At 44.1% G+C, this 18594-nt stretch overlaps 1 protein-coding gene across 2 annotated transcripts in view; it reads right to left on the bottom strand.

Moving 5' to 3' along the window:
* The window catches only part of IQGAP2 (IQ motif containing GTPase activating protein 2), a 321912-nt gene extending 311397 nt beyond the window's left edge, over window positions 1-10515 (bottom strand). The window contains exon 1 of one of the 2 annotated variants that reach the window (XM_023196443.2): window positions 9950-10515. In XM_023196443.2, the coding sequence (XP_023052211.2) occupies window positions 9950-9995 (46 nt within the window). In that variant the 5' untranslated portion in view covers window positions 9996-10515. Of the gene's footprint in view, window positions 1-9017; window positions 9121-9949 lie in introns of those variants that run through there. The other variant, XM_023196444.2, reaches the window with a different exon arrangement.
* Window positions 10516-18594: the final 8079 nt, after the last annotated feature.

The raw sequence follows: 18594 nt of genomic DNA, 5'->3' as shown, positions 1-18594 counted from the left end.
AGCCGAGATCGTACCACTGTACTCCAGCCTAGGTGACAGAGCAAGACTCCATCACAGAAAAAGAAAAAAGAAAAAAGAAAATAGAGCTAGGATTTTAAATCCACTTTCTGTTAAAGTGAAAAAGAACGGGCAAGGAGGTAAGGAAGGATACAGACCAAGGGGCAGCGGAAATGAGGGGGTTCTCCCATCACCATCCCTGCCCTTTAGGTGTTGACTCCATGGGAGCACACTCTGAGCAAGTACGTTTCCATCTTATTAAATCATTTTTAATCCTTTGAGGATGCATTTTCCACCTACATTTTACAGATGAGGAAACCGAGGCACAGAGAAATTAAAACAACTTGCCCAAGTTCCACAGGGGATGGAAGCAAATCTAAGCTCAACATTTAATGTTTGCATGGCATCTGAAAGCTGCCGAGATGATCTTTAATTAGACAGATAATAGAAATAAATTCCTCATTTAGACAAACAATACAGTATAGACATGTTATGCAAAACCTGTCATAACAGCAAATATTTACTCAGTATCTTCTAAGTGCCAGGGTACCAAGCTGCTGGCTAGATACTGAACCTAAGCATAAGTATGTGAAATATATGTTGCTTCAATTACATGCAAATCAAGTCTATTTATTTGGAGACAACTCTGGGATATGCATTAACATTACTTAAGACTGAATTCATATTGCCAGTAAAATACAAGAACTGAGACAAAATTATCAGGAACTATGCCAGGCACGGTGGTACACACCTGTAGTCACAGCTACACAGGAGGTTAAGGTGGGAGGATCACTTGAGCCCAAGAGTTTAAGTCCAGCTTGAGCAAACATAGTGAGATCCTATCTCTTAAAAAAATTATCAAGAAATAAACTACCCTAACTAAAAAAAAAAATTAAAATGTCTTCCTTCAGAGATTTAGTAACAATAGAGAAAGAACAACCAATTGGAAATCTTTTTGGGAGATTCTAAGCAATAAACAATAAAAATGTCCTCTTGCCTTTTACCGATAGTAAAATAAACAGATTGGTAGTTTCCCTGCAATTTGGGAATGACCTGGGTGCACTTATGTCTATCAAATAATATCTCTGCTAACATATTCACAGTTCTAAAAATTGTGAATGAATAAATGAATGAATGAAAAACACTTTAAGGTGTCCTGGAAGGAAAAAGAAAAAAAATGGAGGAGGACATCTACGAATTCTTACTGTCCAGCTCCCCACCTCCTACCCCCAGGGATTAGAAGCCCAGAATTTCCAGGGTTAGAGTTCCCTTTCTTACACAAAAAGGTTCCCCGTTCACCCAGCCTTCCCAATGGCTCCTAAAAGCCTCACTTCCAGCTGAAATCCCTGGAAAGCTAACCTTGCTTTATCTCTAGTCAGTGGAGATTTTAAACTTATCCATTTGTTTTAGTCTGTTTTGTGCTGCTATAACAGAATACCTGAGACTGGGTCATTTATGAGGAACAGAAATCTGTTTCCACACAGTTCTGGAGGATAGGATGTCCAAGGTTGAGGGGCCTGCATCTGGTGAGAGCCTTCTTACTGCACCATAACATGGCAAAAGGCATCGCATGGGTGAAAGAGAGAAAAGGAGGCTGACCTCATCCTTTTACCGAACTCACTCACAATAACAACATTAACCCTTCACGTGGGCAGAACTCTGGTGGCCTAATCGCCACTCATTAGGCTCCACCTCCCAATACTACTGCATTGGGGATTACGTTCCAACACATGAACTTTGGGGAATACATTCAAACCACAGCACCTTCCAAATCACATTTGTTTCCCAGAAGAAAGAAAAGCAAACTTAAAGCCATACCAAAATTAATTCTATAAAATAAACATGAACCTGCAAAGTAATCAAGGCCTGGGTTAGTATGTGGTTTACAAATCAAACATTCAAGAGATACTGTAAATAAAGAGTTCCATAACATACCCATGTGTTTTCACTTACTTTACAAAAACTTGCAAGCACTGTGAAGAGTAACTATATATCAGAAATGCCTCTTTACCCTTCTGATGCCCTAATGCATCAGAATCAACTGCAGGGCCTGTTAAAATCCAGACTGCCAGCCCTACCACAGAGTTTCTGATTTGGCAGGTCTGAGTGGGGCCTGGGCATCTGCCTTTCCAACAAGTTCTCAGGAGATGCTCCGCTGCTGCTGCTGCTGCTGCTCCAGAAACTGCTCTTTGAAAACCACTGCGTTTACTAAATAAACAGCTGTCAGCTCCTCTTAGGCACCTTGGCAAGAAGAAGTCATACATAATACGCAATTATAAAATTAAAGGACGGTCCAATTAGAGCTTAGTAAAATCCCACAGAAAGTCTAAGTGAAAGTTCCTCAGGCAATTGACAATGAATTGGAAACACAGTCTAGGTCATTCTTCGACAAAACTGGGATGCTGGACATTGCAGGACCGTAAATCAGTGAAATCTGACCGTAAATCAGTGAAAACATTGCCACAATTAATGGAGAGAATGAGAGAAAATGAGGTAAGAGAAACCCTACCCCCTAGAGAATTCAGTTGTCAAGATCCTTGTCCTGCTCTAAGCAGGACTCGTTTCCTTACCTGTTCTCAGAGAATTCACCCATGCTCAGCAAAACTCTCTGGCAAAGCTGTTCATCCAAAAGACATGGCTAAACCCAGAAGCATAGGGAAGAGGCCGCTGAGCAGCCAGCAGAGAGGGCACCAAATGCTCACATCCCTACGTCTCATCACACCTGCCTCCCCTGTCACTCACTTCACTGGGCCACTCACCCATGTCTCTAGTGAAAAGTTCGGGGTGTTTTTTTTTTTTTTTTTGAAAAAACCATCTCAAAGAACAAGAAGATACTTGTGAGGAGTTGCATCAGGTGACTCTCCTCAGGACAGCTCCAATTGTCCTTTATTGCCTATATAAATAGAAGATTCCACAATACAAATATACTAGCATGCGTTTCAGGTTTTCCTCTGACCTTCCTCAAGGTCATTTCAAATTCACAACTTTCATGAAGCCCTCCCGTTGCCCCCATCCAAATCCATCCTTCTCATATCTTCTCTTCCACAGAACTTTTGGAAGGGCACTAAAAGTATAACCATTTTTACTTGTCACCCAGATTCTCTGGTAAGCTGTCAGCAGCTAAGTGGTCTTTCATTCATCACAATATTTTGCTAGTATTAAGTGCTCAATTAATTGAAACAATTACAATTTGTTTAGCATTATGTGCCAGGAACCACATCAGCCACCTCTATAGATATATCATTTCCACACACCCTCTCAAGGTACAGGAGAAAACCCCAAGGCTACTGAGGCAGGCAATGGAAGTCAGAATTCAAACCCATTTCTATTCAACTCCAAAGCTTTTGCCATTTTATCAACACCATACTGCCTCTCAAGAGAGAAAAATAAAATAGAGCAGTAAGGTGACAAAGTATAAGCTCACAGGTCGGCCACACTACTGCAAGTTTCTACTTGATTTCTCAACAATCCCAGACTTTAAGGTATGGCCAGGGTATGCAATAAAGTAGGTTTTACAGATTATCCTATTTGCAATCACTGGGGCACATGTCACTATATTATTATGGAAAAGCCTTTCACTTCAGCACCTCACAGTAAGACATGGGATGTTTCTAAGTATACACAAAATATTTGATGAAGCTTGGATGTACTCTATAAAAAGCCCATGTAAGGCTGGGCATGGTGGCTCATGCCTGTAATAGCAGCACTTTGGGAGGCTGAGGAAGGCAGATCATTTGATCTCAGGAGTTCGAGACCAGCCTGGCCAATGTGATGAAAACCCATCTCTACCAAAAATACAAAAATTAGCCGGGCATGATGGTACATGCCTATAATCCCAGCTACTCAGGAGGGTAAAGCACGAGAATTGCTAGAACCTGGGAGGCAGAGGTTGCAGTGAGCTGAGATCATGCCACTGCACTCTAGCCTGGGTGACAGAGCAAGACTCTCTCTGGGAAGAAGAAGAAGAAAAAAAAAAAGCCCATGTACATCTATTTATAAATGAGCACACTATCCAATGGCCACAAGTTTTTTTGTGTTTTTTGTTTTGTTTTGTTTTAGAGATGGGGGTCTCACTGGATGGGGTGGCTCATGCCTGTAATCCTAGAACTTTGGGAGGCTGAGCCGGGCGGATCACTTGAGGTAGGAAGTTCGAGACCAGCCTGACCACCACGGTGAAACCCCATCTCTACTAAAACATACAAAAATTAGCTGGGTGTGGTGGTGCATGCCTGTGGTCCCAGCTACTTGGGAGGCTGAGGTGGGAGAATCACTTGAACCCAGGAGGCATTGGTTGCAGAGAGCCCAGATCTCACCACAGCACTTCAGCCTGGGCAACATAGTGGAACTCCATCTCAAAAAATAAATAAATAAATAAATAAATAAATAAATAAATAAATAAGAGAGACTGGGTTCAGGCAAGGGGGTGGGGGGTACAGCGCAGATCTCGCTATGTTGCCTAGGCTGGAGAACTGTGGCTATTCACAGGTGTAATCATAGGTATGATCCTCCTGCCTTAGCCTCCCAAGCAGCCGTAACTACAGGTGTACACCACCACATCCAGCATAAATAGCTAGAGGTTTCTGTATCTTGAGAGAATCATGACAAACTCCTGAAACACATAGAAGGGGTGAACATTTATGATTCAGGGGCAGCAAACTGGCAACAGTCAATGGGGAAAGGCTCCAGGATCTGACAGTGCTGCTTCCAAGTTCCCCTGCCACCAGCTAGCAGGGTGGCCTTGACACAGTACCAGGGGTTTAAGCTTCTTTGTAAAATGGAAAACCACTGGCCCTCTCAAAGGCCATAATGAGCTGATGATAACAGTAACACACAAAAAGCACCCAGCCCTTGGTAAGTTCACAAACATTTGTTGCATATCCCGTATTAAACTGCCTGCCCTGTAGGACTTACCTGACCCTATCAAATCAGACATTGAGTGGCCTTTGTTTCTCTTTTAGTTACCATGAAGACATGGTAAGCATTAGATCTGTTTGTATACTAGCTTTTTTTTTTTTTTTTTTTTTGAGATAGAGTCTCGCTGTGTCGCCCAGGCTGGAGTGCAGTGGCGTGATCTTGGCTTATTGCAACCTCTGCCTCCCGGGTTCAAGGCTTTCCCCTGCTTGGGATTCCCCTATTTGGGATTCTCCTGCCTCAGCCTCCCAAGTAGCTGGGATTACAGGCGTGCACTTCCACACCAAGCTAATTTTTGTATTTTTCGTAGAGACGAGGTTTCACTATGCTGGCTAGGCTAGTCTCGAACTCATGACTACATATGATCCACCTGCCTTGGCTTCCCAAAGTCCTGGGATTACAGGCGTGAGCCACATGCCCAGCTTTTAAATAGAAGGGACTATTAAAAAGCTTGTGTAGTGAGAGGGTAGACGGCAATAGTAAGTCATTGGCTCCCTAGAGAAAAAGGAGTTAACTAACACCCCAAATAACACTAAATTGTAAAACAAACTCAGTATTAGAAGCTTAAACTCTCCTAAACAAGTCATTCTGGCTAACAGCATGTATAATTAAAGTTAAAAGCATACTAAAATAACACTTTAGCTGTTGACCTTAAAGATCCTTTTGAAAAGCTCAACCAAAACACCAGCATATGAGGGAGCAGCTTGACTTTTTGTCTACTGAAGACGGCATCGCAAGATAAGGCTGTATATACCCTTCTGTGGTTCAAATGAAAGCACTGATAGGATGTTACAGCTGAGCTATGCTAAATACAGACTTATTCAATCCCCTTTTACACAACTACGTTTAACTACTTCAGAACTTAAATTTCATCTCAGATTGGTCATTGTAGATGGATAAGTTTAGTTGCACTGACCAACCCAAAACTCCAGTCTCCAGGTAACTTAGTAACATCACCATTCAGACAAGAGCAGAGAGCAGTACTCAAAAGCTCACAGTATCAGGCCAGATGTGGTGGCTCACATCTGTAATCCCAGCACTTTCGGAGGCTGAGGAGGGAGGATTGCTTGAGCCCAGCAGCTGGAGACCAGCCTGGGCAACATGGCAAAACCCCATCTCTACAAAAAAATATAAAAAATTAGCTGGATGTGGTGATGTGTGCCTGTAGTACCAGCTACTCAGGAGGGTGAAGTGGGAGGACAGCTTGAGGCTGGGAAGTTTGAGGCTACAGGGAGCCATGCACTCCAGCCTGGGTGAGAGAGCAAGATCCTGCCTCAAAATAAATAAATAAATAAAAAATAAATAAATGAATAAATAAAAAATAAAAAAAAAATGCTCAACCAGAATCTTTCTCAACTTCCCCTTCCTCACCCCCACAACATGCTGGACTTAGGTTGCACTTTTTAAAAGAAGCAAACAGTGAAACATTGATCCCCATTTTTTTGTACAATGTATCTCATGAAAGGAAGTCTCTCAATCTTGTAAAGGGTAGAAAACCACAGTTCTTGCCTATGCACTCATTAGAGATCCACTGTAGTCACTTAAGTGTTGATTGTGTTATCAGTGGTAAGTGAAGTCATCTGCCTAGTCACAAGCCCCTCTTTTGCTCTCGCTGGTGTTTTTAACTCTCAAGTAACTGGAACAAAACTTACGACAGATCATGGCAACAATATGTTTTCAGAATTAATTTGGCAGATACATCATAATCCATTACAACAACACAAGTTATTTGCAAATCACACCTAAGCATAAGTGTCATCTTAATTTGGTTGAGTATAGAAAAATACTATATATGCAGGCCGGGCGCGGTGGCTCAAGCCTGTAATCCCAGCACTTTGGGAGGCCGAGATGGGCGGATCATGAGGTCAGGAGATCGAGACCATCCTGGCTAACACGGTGAAACCCCGTCTCTACTAAAAATACAAAAAACTAGCCGGGCGAGGTGGTGGGCGCCTGTAGTCCCAGCTACTCCGGAGGCTGAGGCAGGAGAATGGCGTGAACCCGGGAGGCGGAGCTTGCAGTGAGCTGAGATCCGGCCACTGCACTCCAGCCCAGGAGACACAGCAAGACTCAGTCTCAAAAAAAAAAAAAAAAAGAAAAATACTATATATGCAATATATAGTATATACTATGTCTATGTCTGCATTACTTTAAACAGCTCCCTACTACCACTTCCTTCTTCCACCTCTTCCCTTCAGAATTGTGTTACTGAATTGTTTCAGCTTTGTTTGTAGTATTAACATTATACAAAAATAACTTTACAGATTGCAGGAAGATGTGGCCAACAATAGCGGAAATTAAATAGAAAATAGTCTATTTAATTTCAATCCAGTGCTTCTGTGTGCAAATTAGGGCGACCTCAGCAATCTTGCATCTGTCAGAAACCTGAGAAGAGTCAGAGGTCTCATGGAGAACTCATTAAGAAATCCCTCAAGTACAATTTATTATGTGGCCTTTTACAGACCCTCAGCCTGGTACAGAGGAGAAAGACCATACAGCCTGAGCTGAGTTAATTTAGTTACTTTGTATAAGAACTACTGAATTAAACGATGATTCAAGTGGGTAGGAGAGAGAGCAGAACAGAAGCTCAGACCCAAAATAAGCAATAGCTGGCTTAATTCAAACTACCAAAAACTTGTGTTTAAAGCCCAGTCTCAAACATCTTATACTCAGAATGTTCAGCACTAGAACTGAAATTACAATGTATTGCTACTTTATTTTTAAATGCTAGGGATAACGCCCGTTATAATTTGAGGTTTTACTAAACCTGTACTTACGAAACCAATAAACAAGAAAAAGCACAGCCCTAGAACACAACAGAGCAAGGACAATCCTGTTATCCTTCCCTAGCCTTCCCAAGAAGAACTCACAGCACTATTTTCAGTCTCATGTTGATAGGAGGTTCAGAAAGCCAACAACAACCAGAAATTACACCAACACACCAAATAGCCCTCTTTTGCATGAATAGGCAATGTTAGGTAATGCCTATTAACACCAAAATCTATTCTGCTAGATATCATGTTCTGAATACACTGAAAATACACCATTCATAAACCAAAATTATAAAAGTGTTCATTCGAATGACATAACTGTCACATTAAAGCCTTCATATTTCAGGGTGACAAGAAAGTCTGGAAACATAGGCAAATATTTTCCATTTTTGACAGTGTTAAGTGACCAATGAATGCCAGCACTTGATGAGCGGAGGGAAAGTAACTGGGAGTGATTCCAACAAGATGGCACCCACCCCCTTACACCATATTGGTGAGGAAAGCTGGATGAAGATTTCCAAAGAAAGCAGCCCTGTGAACTGGGCTTCAGGCTTGCCAGATCTGGACTCCCTCGATAGCTTCTCCTGGAGTGCACTTAAAACACAGATTTATTCCGTGAAAATCAAGCAGCATCACAGATGCACATGCAGGGACTGACAGAAATGCTGCATTCATGTACCACATTCACGGAAATTTTGCACTATCTATTGTTAATTAGGGCCGACATTAATCATGTGACAGCAAGAAATCATTTGCTCATGTAGATTCACCTAGTTTACAGAAGTTTGTGGTTATCTTACCATTTGACACAGTGAAGCCACCACATGTTCTGAGAGCTTGTCACATTAAAGTACTTCTACCAACCTAAGGTTGGCACTGCAAACACTGAATGAGAACAGCATTCCTCCTTGAACCCAATGGGTTCTGCTGTCTGTGTGGTTTACTAAAAGGCAAAAAGCTGGGTCCCACCTGAGGTTGGCACTGCAAACACTGAATGAGCACAGTGTTCCTCCTTGAACCCAAGCGGCTCTGCTGTCTGTGTGGTTTACCAAAAGGCAAAAAGCTGGGTCTCAGTCAACCGCTGAATGCATTAGAGTACAGAGGCTGTAGTCCTCAGGCCTCCCCCTCACTGCAAGGGTAACACAGGAAAGATAACCTCCCATCTTCAACGCGCCAGCGGGGAGGAGGCGAAAGAACCTAGACAAGTTGAACAGCCCTTTTTCAGTTAAGCAAGTCAGTGGCCCTAAGCACCATCCAAAACCACACACACACACACAGACACACACACACACACACAACACCCTGCTGAATATCACCACCTTAACCCAAACCTGGTACCTCTGCCACCAAGGCCAGCCTGGGCAAAGATTAACCTGTGGTCTTCGGCCTTGGGTTCACTGACAGGGCCACCTTGGAGAGACAGCGGGCCAACTTTCTGTTTGTTTTAAAGGAAATGCTTCCTGGCACATGTTTAGGACTCTGAACTCTGCACATGAAGCCACGTGGTTAGTGTTAATCTGGCTCCATCCACTCACGATCGGCCAAAGCAACCTCTTTCCGAAGGCAGCCCCTGGCTGGGTAATCGACACCATCTCGTTCAAGTCACGCGGGCTCCCACCGGATTCCCCGGAGCCTAGTGCCGCGTCCTCTCCACACAGCAATCCTCCCATGCGAGGGGAACGGGGAGGAAAGGGGTTGGGGGGTTTCAGCGAGGAGGGGATCACACCTGTGAGGCCAGTGGCTCTAGCGGCTCAGGTGAAGTCCGAGGGCGCGGGACAGGAGGAGACGCCCGCCCTTCCAGTCAAGCCGACTTTGCACTAGCAGAGTGAGCCGGCGCCCTATTTGTGGTGCCCACCTGTAGCCACAGCAAACAAACTTTTCCCCCTTTCTGGGTTGGAAGAATCCGGTGCCTTACGCCACCCCCTGGCCCAAGCCGGTGGCGGCCCGGAGCTCCGCGGACTCCTCACCTGATACCCCTAAAACCCCAACCTGGTCTGTCCCAGAGCGCAACCCCCGCACCGCCCGCGCACCCATTTGGGGTATGCAGAGTGGAGGGTCTGGGTTGCCAGCTGGATATTAGGAATGGGGGTAGCGGGGGGACGCGGTTCACTGCCCTTTGCAACTCCAGCTCCCAACTTTGCCAGCCGCGCAGCCGCTGCCTTTCAGTTCCCTCTGCACCGCGCAACCAGCTCCCTCGGCTTCTCCAACGCGGTCCTGTGGGAGGGAGCTCCCCAAGGCCAGCCGGAACCCCGCGCGCCCGGCGCACTTACAGCCATAGCGGGGTCTCTGCAGGGACGGCAGCTCTTCGCGGGGCATCCTGCGCGGCTCCGGGGGCCCGCCCGGGGCGCGCCCCCCGCGGCTCCCCTCGCTGGCCAGGCTCGCGGGCTCTGCGCCCCGCCGGCGCGCTCGGATCCCGCCTCTCGCCGATTTCCCGGGGCCGCCCGAAGATCTGCGACCCGCTCCCTCGGTGCTCTCTCGCCAGCGCCAGCCGCGGCCGCCGTGCGCTGACACTGGAGTAAAAGTGAACTCTCCTCCCTCGCTCCCTGGCCGGCCGCCGCCGCCTCCCGCAGCAGGTTTCCTTTCTCCTCCAGCCAGGCCCCGTTATTCACCGCGGTGGGAGCGCGCGCCGAGACGCAGCGACCCCTACCGCGTGCCGGCCGCAGCGCCCAGGCCGCGTGGACCCGCCCCTTCTCCCTCTGGGGAGAGGGAAGGGGCCGAGAGGGACGCTGGGCCGGGACGCCCTGCAGCTGGGGCCCCCGCACAGCTGTCGGCTTGGGGGTGGCGGCCGCCCCGCCTTATTTCTCGCTTCTGGAGCGTTTGGAGGGTGGAAGTGAACCAATGCGGAGAAGTGCAAGAAAAACCGCAGAAGTCACAGGCAGCCCTGCGTGTCCGGGGTGTTGCTCAGTTACTGAGGGACAAACAGCGCGGTTCCTTTTCCTCTGGGGAGATTTCACGTTGACTTTTGTTCGTCTTCGTTTTTTTTTTTTTCTTTTTGTTTTGTTTTTTTGTTTGTTTTTTGCTTCGAAACTTGCTTCTGTCACTTTTTGTCTACAAAATAACAGGGTCCCCCTTATGACAAGAAACTGAGTGTATGTGTGCTGGAGGAACAAGATAACCCAAGCAAGCACTCAAAACACAACTGCGAGTCATCCCCCTCCCTCCGATCACCTTGTGCCCGCCCCCGCCCCAATGAGCAGAGCCTTCGCTCAAGCCCAGCTGGGGTCGCAAGCCACAGAAACCTTTTCCGGCTAAGCTTTTAAGGAAATTAAACTGCATGTGGCTCTTTTGAAATTGGGGTTTTCATGCGGTCGCCAGAAGCTATTTTTCTCTTTGTGCCTCAGCGTGATAAAATCTGGAGGGAATGCGGGACGCTTCTGTATCTGTGCCCTCACCTGTTTAACAATTGTGAAATGTGTAGGTGACCCGATAACAGGAAAAACAAACTGAGGGAGGGCGATAAGAAATTATTTAGAGCCGGGCGCGGTGGCTCACGCCTGTAATCCCAGCAGTTTGTGAAGCCCAGGCACAAGGATCCCTTGAGCCCAAGAGTTCCAACCAGCCTGGACAACATAGCAAGACCCCGTCTCTACAAAAAAATGAAAACATAAAAATTAGCCGGGCGTGGTGGGTGCGCCTGCCGTCCCAGCTACTCAGGAAGCTGAGGTGGGAGGATTGCTTGAGCCCGGGAGGACGAGGCTGCTGTGGGTTGTGATTGCACCACTGCACTCAAGCCTGGGTGACAGTGCAAGACCCTTGGGGGGAAAAAAAGGAAAGAAAAATTATTTCGCTAAGGAAACGGTGGCATAGTGACACTAATCATTTTTTATTATGCAAAGATACAGAGGATGACCAGCTGTTTTCCATTTCAGATAGGAGACGCAGTCCTTCTCAAACTTGTTGAAACTCAGATTCTTGGGCCCCACCCTCAGAATTTCCAACTCAATGGGTCTGGGCTGGGGCTCATGAATTCGCATTTCTAATTTCTAGCATAGTGCCAGGTGATGCTGACACTGCAGAGCGTGCTTAGAGTGGCTCTGTGAGTAGTAGATGCACACAGGGATGTAAACTGTACACAGGGAACTTAATTCAGACGGGATAGCAAAATAATTTTTTTCCCCTGATGGCATTAGATTCTCACCTGTTTGGAATGGAATGTATCGGATTTTCCTTTCTTAAAAAGCAGATGCCTCTCAGTATAAGAACAATTCAAAGGCAAAATGGCCACATTTGAGGCACAGAACCCTGTCAATCGATATTCACCCAGAGGAGAAATGTGAAAGGCAATTTTCCTGCATGTCAGGAGATGCTGAATTAAATGATGTCTAAAGTTCATTCCATCTCTGTTGTTCCATTTGTCAAGTGTTAACAATTAAGTACTTAACACATACCAATTTTCTTATAAGCGTATGACTTAGAGACCAAATCAATGAGTAGTCTATATATTTAGAGGAGGGCAGAAAATCACTGTAAACTAAAATGGTCCAGGAAGGTGATAGGGTTTGAAAGTGTGGCTTGAAGTGGAAGTGTGGTAAAAGCTGGATGGAGAGCATCCAAGGGAAAGAGACAATGAGGTGGAGCACAAGGCTGGGTTGGAGCTGGATTGGTTGGACTGGATTGGAGCCGTGAAGCTGTTATCAGGTTGTGGAGGGCCCTGAGTGTCCTGCTAAGAGGACTGGAGATTATCGTAGAAACATTCAAGAGATCTTAAAGGTTTTGAGTATGGAAGCTGCAGAGTGCAAGGGAGTTTAGCAGGTCATAGGATAGGCTGGGATGGAACAACCTGGAGATGTTGATGCCCCGTGGAAGGGATCTGGACAGAGATTGAAGAGAGAGGTAAGAAGAGCCTCCATGAGGCTGATGTCAGTAAGGGAGATGAGGGGGTGTTTTAATACACTCAAGTTGGTGCCATCAGCATGTATAGATATTACACACACTAACAAGTAGATTAAGTAGAGTAAATATCTGTTAATAGTAGAAAGTGAAGGTTAAAGTATAAATAGGTGATTGGGAGGGCAGTAGTTCTAATTTCATGTTCTAGCTGCTCAGCTCTTTGAAGAATCTGAGGTGGCTTCAAGGCCCTGTCATGGGTAATGTTTTTATGAAGAACTTTAAACACTAAGATGAAACTGGAAAGCCAAATGCTCTTGTTATTTTGCAAGTGCTAACATTAATCATGGGCATTTTGGTCTGCACTCATTGGGTAACAATACTGTCTCACAGGTCACTTCATCTCAGCATCTCCGAAAAGAAATTTGTCTGCAGAATGCTGGGCTATTTTAGGGTTTGACATTACAGAATGATTCAAATAGGTACAAGGCAGTGTGTCAGCTTACTTTGCCATCTGATTGAGCTTACAATAATATTAGAAACAAAAATGAAGGCCATCTAGTGAAAAAAAATTTTCAAGAAGGCAAGAGAGTTTTTTTTAATTTAATGTAAAATAAAAACAACACTAATAAACCACTAGACATGCTGAAACAATTTTTAAGCAATATTATTTTTAAAAATTATTGTTTTTAAGGCCCATCTGTTTTCTTTTGACACGTTGAAATAAAGGTGTTTGGGAAAATGCAATTTTTAAAATAACAGATTATATCAAGAGCATCAAAAGGGAAAAAAGGTATGTCTCAGTAAAAGTCTTAGCACACTTTAATATTCTATTTGCCTTTGAGATGACTTGGTTATTTTCCAATAATATCACATTACTGATCAATGTTACATGCATACCCAAAATAGTGACTGTTGCCAGAAGTGAGGAATGAGGAAATCATAGGAAAGAAATTATTCAAGCCTTTTTCAAAGTACTGGGAGCACTTGGATTATTAAAATTTTCTAACTTGCTCCCATTTCCAGAAAAAGAGAGATACTGAAAAGAAATAGAAAGTGCACTTTATTGCAAAGGAGACTCCTAGGTCTAAAAAGAAAACTGTTACAGTCCAACTTCAAATTTACAAAAAAATTAAAAAGAATCAGAAATGAATGATACAATCAGTGTTTGTATTTTTTAGTAGGGATGGGGTTTCACCATGTTGGCCAGGCTGGTGTCAAACTCCTGACCTCAAGTGATCCACCCGTGTCTGTCTCCCCAAAGTACTGGGATTACAGGCATGAGCCACCACGCCAGGCCGAATTCGAGCTTCTTGACAACTGGAACTTGGGGTCTAATTCAACATTACTGAGTGTCCAGGATGTGTAGCAATGCCTGGCATGTAGTAGCTGCTCAATTATTTTGTGGCAATCATGAATTTACTATGATAAATTATATGCACCAGTCAATATACTAGAAATAGTTGTTACTTTCATTCCAGTAACAACTCTGGAAAGAAGATGGAGATATCCTTATTTAACAGTAAAGCAACAGACTCATAGAGACAGGTAGTATATGGCAGAGCTGGGTTTATCTGAGTCCACACAGTTTCCCCAACAGAAACCAATAAATTGAACTACAATTTTCTTTTTTTTTTTTTTTTTTGAGACGGAGTCTGGCTCTGTGGCCTGGGCTGGAGTGCAGTGGCCGCATCTCAGCTCACTGCAAGCTCCGCCTCCCGGGTTTACGCCATTCTCCTGCCTCAGCCTCCAAGTAGCTGGGACTACAGGCGCCCGCCACCTCGCCCGGCTAGTTTTTTGTATTTTTTAGTAGAGACGGGGTTTCACCGTGTTAGCCAGGATGGTCTCGATCTCCTGGCCTCGTGATCCGCCCGTCTCGGCCTCCCAAAGTGCTGGAATTACAGGCTTGAGCCACCGCGCCCGGCTGAACTACAATTTTCAACATTTTCACCTTTTACCAAATACCTGTTGTCTATTCCTAGGTGAACACTAAAGGACCTACTACAAATGACTCCAAGTTACCATCATCTATTTGCCATTACAAAGAACTAAGAATTAGGACCCTGGGGTCCATTTTGTATCCAGGCAATAGTTCTGATTATAGATTTATTGCTAATCTGTTATAGTTCCTTATTGGTCTTCTATGCCTGAATGAGACAAAATCTGAATGGTGCTTACTAAAGGGCTCTCTACCACATACCTGTAAAGTTGTTCTGAATCAATGTTTTAAAATCATTTATGCTTTCCCGTTGACCACACTCCAAGTATACTTTATTTTAATCTCAGATTGATCTATCTTTAGCAGTAGTTCATTGTCCTAGTTTTAATCTTCCCTGCCTGACACATTCCCTTCTAGAAGATTTTGTATTAATTGATTGATGACAGAGAAACTTCTAGATGACCTATGAGAGCTTGGATATTTTGAATGAAGCTTCACAATTTAACAGGGAATGAAAATGAAAACACCCATTAGGTGCCAAAAATGTTTAACAACTGTGGGGAATTGGGAACTCTCATAGAGTGTTAAGGGGGGCGTAACTTTGAGCAACCATTTCAAGGAATAAGTTGGTCATCTCTAGTTAAAGTAAAGATGTACATTTCATGAGATCTAGCAACTTCACATCTATTAAGGTACTCTAGTGAAGCTCCCACATACAGGAGGACATGTACAAGGATGTTCACTCTAGAGAAAAACGAAACAACCTAAATGGCCTGTAGTGGCAGAATGGATGGACAGATGTCGTGGTATAGAAAAACAAGATAGAGAAGGTCGGGCATGGCGGCTCACGCCTGTAATCCCAGCACTTTGGGAGGCCGAGGCGGGTGGATCACTTGAGGTGAGGAGTTCAAGATCTTCCCTGACTAATATGGTGAAACCCCATCTCTACTAAAAATACAAAACTTAGCTGAGCATAGTGGCAGGTGCCTGTAATTCCAGCTACTTGGGAGGCTGCAGCAGGAGGATCGCTTGAACCCGGGAAGTGGAGGTTGCAGCGAGCCGAGATTGCACCACTGCACTCCAGCCTGAGTGACACAGTGAGACTCCATCTCAAATAAATAAAATAAAATAAAATAAAAATAAGATAAAGAATGATAAATACAATGTTATGCCATATATGTGCAATTATAAACACATGAAATAATAGTACATAATATATATGTTGCGATAGATGCATATAGTAAAAGTATGGAAAACATGTACAGGAAGAACATACCAATTTCAGAATAGAAATAACCTCTGAGAAATTAGAGAAGAAAATGGAAGCCGAAGATGTAGACAAGGAACATCAAATGTATCTACAACGTTTAATTTCCTTTTTAAAAGCCTGAGGAAATATGACATTTGTTATATTCAGGGAGTATGTACATAAGTATTTGATGTTTTATCCTCTATGTCTTTCTTTTGTTTGTGATGCTTTTCAAAACTTTTTTTTTTTTTAAGGAACAAGTATTCTGTTAATATATTCAAAATAAAAATAATGTCTTAGTTTGTTGGTTTACCACTTTTTAAAGTTCAGATTTGTTAAGTTTTCTTGATAGAGGCAAATCTATATTATTTCAAAACAAGGCCCCAGTGAGATGTTCATGGTGGCAATATGAACATGCAAACACATATGTCTTTCTAGGAAGGTGCTTATGATTTATTGAAAGAGTTGTGGCTTCTACCCTAAAACTCAGCTGCTTCCTAGGGGGCTGCTAAGAACCACCTGCTGATGACCAGCATCTTGATTTTGGGATTGGTTAGTGACTCCTAATCCTCCTGTTCACACTTACCAAGGAATAGCTCTTCATGGATGAATGAAGAGTTGACCATATGTCTGGCCTATTGTTGAGGCAGGAATTGCCACACTGTCATAAAGTACTACTTATGCATTTTGGTGGGTCCTCCTTCATTATAAAGTCTTTCTGGACCAGTCATGGTGGCTCACACCTGTAATCCCAGACTTTGGGAGGCCAAGGTGGAAGATCACTAGAGGCCTGGAATTTGGGACCAGCCTGGGCAACATAGCAAGACCCCATTCTGTAAAGAAAAAAGGAAAAAATTTTATAAAAATAAAATCAAGTCTTTCTGTTTGTTCTGTTTTGTTTTGCTACCCAGCTCCTAATGCTCAGTTACTGTTTGTTAAGAGTTAACTTCGCATCTGGATCTGGTCAGCCCCTGGCCAAGTGCAAAAGCCAATAGTGAACCAAAGAGTATCACGGCAAGGGAGGCAGACATCACCAAACACTACATTTTGTCAGACCATAAATAAAACTGCCATCCCAAACTCCACAAGCGAAACCAGAATTGTTCAATTCCATCTACTCTTCATCTACTAAAACACGTCTTTCCTCTGATTTTCATACCCTGTTCATACACACATTTTCGGTCACTTAGGTTCAAAACCTCAATCATTTTGCATTCCTTCAGAATCATTCCTTAGCATCCAGTCAGTCCCTCAGCCTTGGTGATTTTTTCGTTCCTATGACTTTCCTTTGCTGATGTCTCTTCTTTCTTCTTGGCTCCCATCATCACCCACCATGACTCTGATTCAAGCTGTCACACCATCTTACACCTGGACTGTTGCAAGAGTGATTTCTGTGCTGTTTCTTTCCTTCTTGCAATTTAGTTTGCTTGCTTCCTCCTCGGAATTCCTCTATCAAATACCATACAGTGTTATTGTGAGAAAATAAATAAATAAATAGCTCATAGCAGTCTGAATTCCGTGAGATTTGCAAGCCCAGAGAGACATGAGTATGGGACTTCATGCCCCCTTCCATGCCTAGGGGCAATTGTTTAAAGTCATTTTAAAGGCTGGGCGTGGTGGTTCACGCCTATAATCTCAGCACTTTGGGCGGCCAAGGTGGGTGGATCACCTGAGGTCAGGAGTTCGATACCAGCCTGGCCAATATGACAAAGCCCCGTCTCTATTAAAAATACAAAAAATCATTTGGGCTTGGTGGTGGGTGCCTGTAATCCCAGCTACTCAGGAAGCTGACACGGGAGAATCGCTTGAACCCAGGAGCCGGAGGTCACAGTGAGCCGAGATCGCACCATTACACTTCAGCCTGGGCAAGAAGAGTGAAACTCCATCTCTTTATCAAAATAAATAAATAGTCATTTTATTCCTGACAGCTGCTTTACCCATTATCTTCATGTTCCTGAAAATTTGTGATACAAAGAACAATGTATAGCCAGTCAATAGCTTATGTTATTTTAATGTAATTCTTAGTAAACAACTTAGGAACTGCCTCTTCCTTTAAAAGCCTACCTGTAACTGCTGGTAATTGGGGTGTATATTCAGGGCAACTTGAGTCTATGCTTCTGGGTTGAAATCCTCAAGCTTAGCCCAAATAAACTCTCTGCTTCTATTAATTCTGCCTCAGCTTTTTCCTTTTTCTTTTTTGCAATCTCACTCTGTCACCTGTCACCCGTCACCCTGGCATGATCACGACTCCTGAAGGGTCTCACTCTGTCACCCTGGCATGATCACGGCTCACTGAAGCCTTGACTTCCCAGGCTCAGGTGATTCTCCTGCCTCAGTCTCCTGCGTAACTGGAACTACAGGTGCATGCCACCACACATGGCTATTTTTTTTTTTTTTTGTAGTTTTTTATAGAGACAGGGTTTCACCATGTTGCCCAGGCTGGTCTCAAACTCCTGGGCTCAAGTGATCCTCCTGCCTCAACCTCCCAAAGTGCTGGAATTACAGGCATGAGCCAGGCGCCTGGTCGGCTTCTTCCTTTTAGGTCAGCAAGTGGTTCTCTCCTTCTGTTAGCAGTGGCGAATTTGAATGGGATTGCAGCAACCTCAATTCTTGCGTCCTCAGAGGAAAGAATTCAACTGAGGGGCAAAAGGCAGAGGGAGAGATCAAGGCAAGTTTTAGAGCAGGAGTGAACATTTATTAAAAAGTTTTAGAGTAGGAACAGAAAGATGTAGAGTACACTTGGAAGAAGGGCAAGCAGACAACTTGAGAGATTTAAGTGCATGATTGGACCTTTGACTCGGGGTTTTATACATTGACGTGCTTTCAGAGGGTCGCATCCCTTCTTCCATGATTCTTCCCTTGGGGTTGGCTGTCCACATGCACAGTGGCCTGTCAGCATT

Source organism: Piliocolobus tephrosceles, chromosome 4, assembly GCF_002776525.5.
Source record: "Piliocolobus tephrosceles isolate RC106 chromosome 4, ASM277652v3, whole genome shotgun sequence".
Lineage (NCBI taxonomy): Eukaryota > Metazoa > Chordata > Mammalia > Primates > Cercopithecidae > Piliocolobus > Piliocolobus tephrosceles.
Note: the sequence above shows the minus strand (reverse complement) of the source record. Positions and strands in the feature narration are given on the sequence as shown.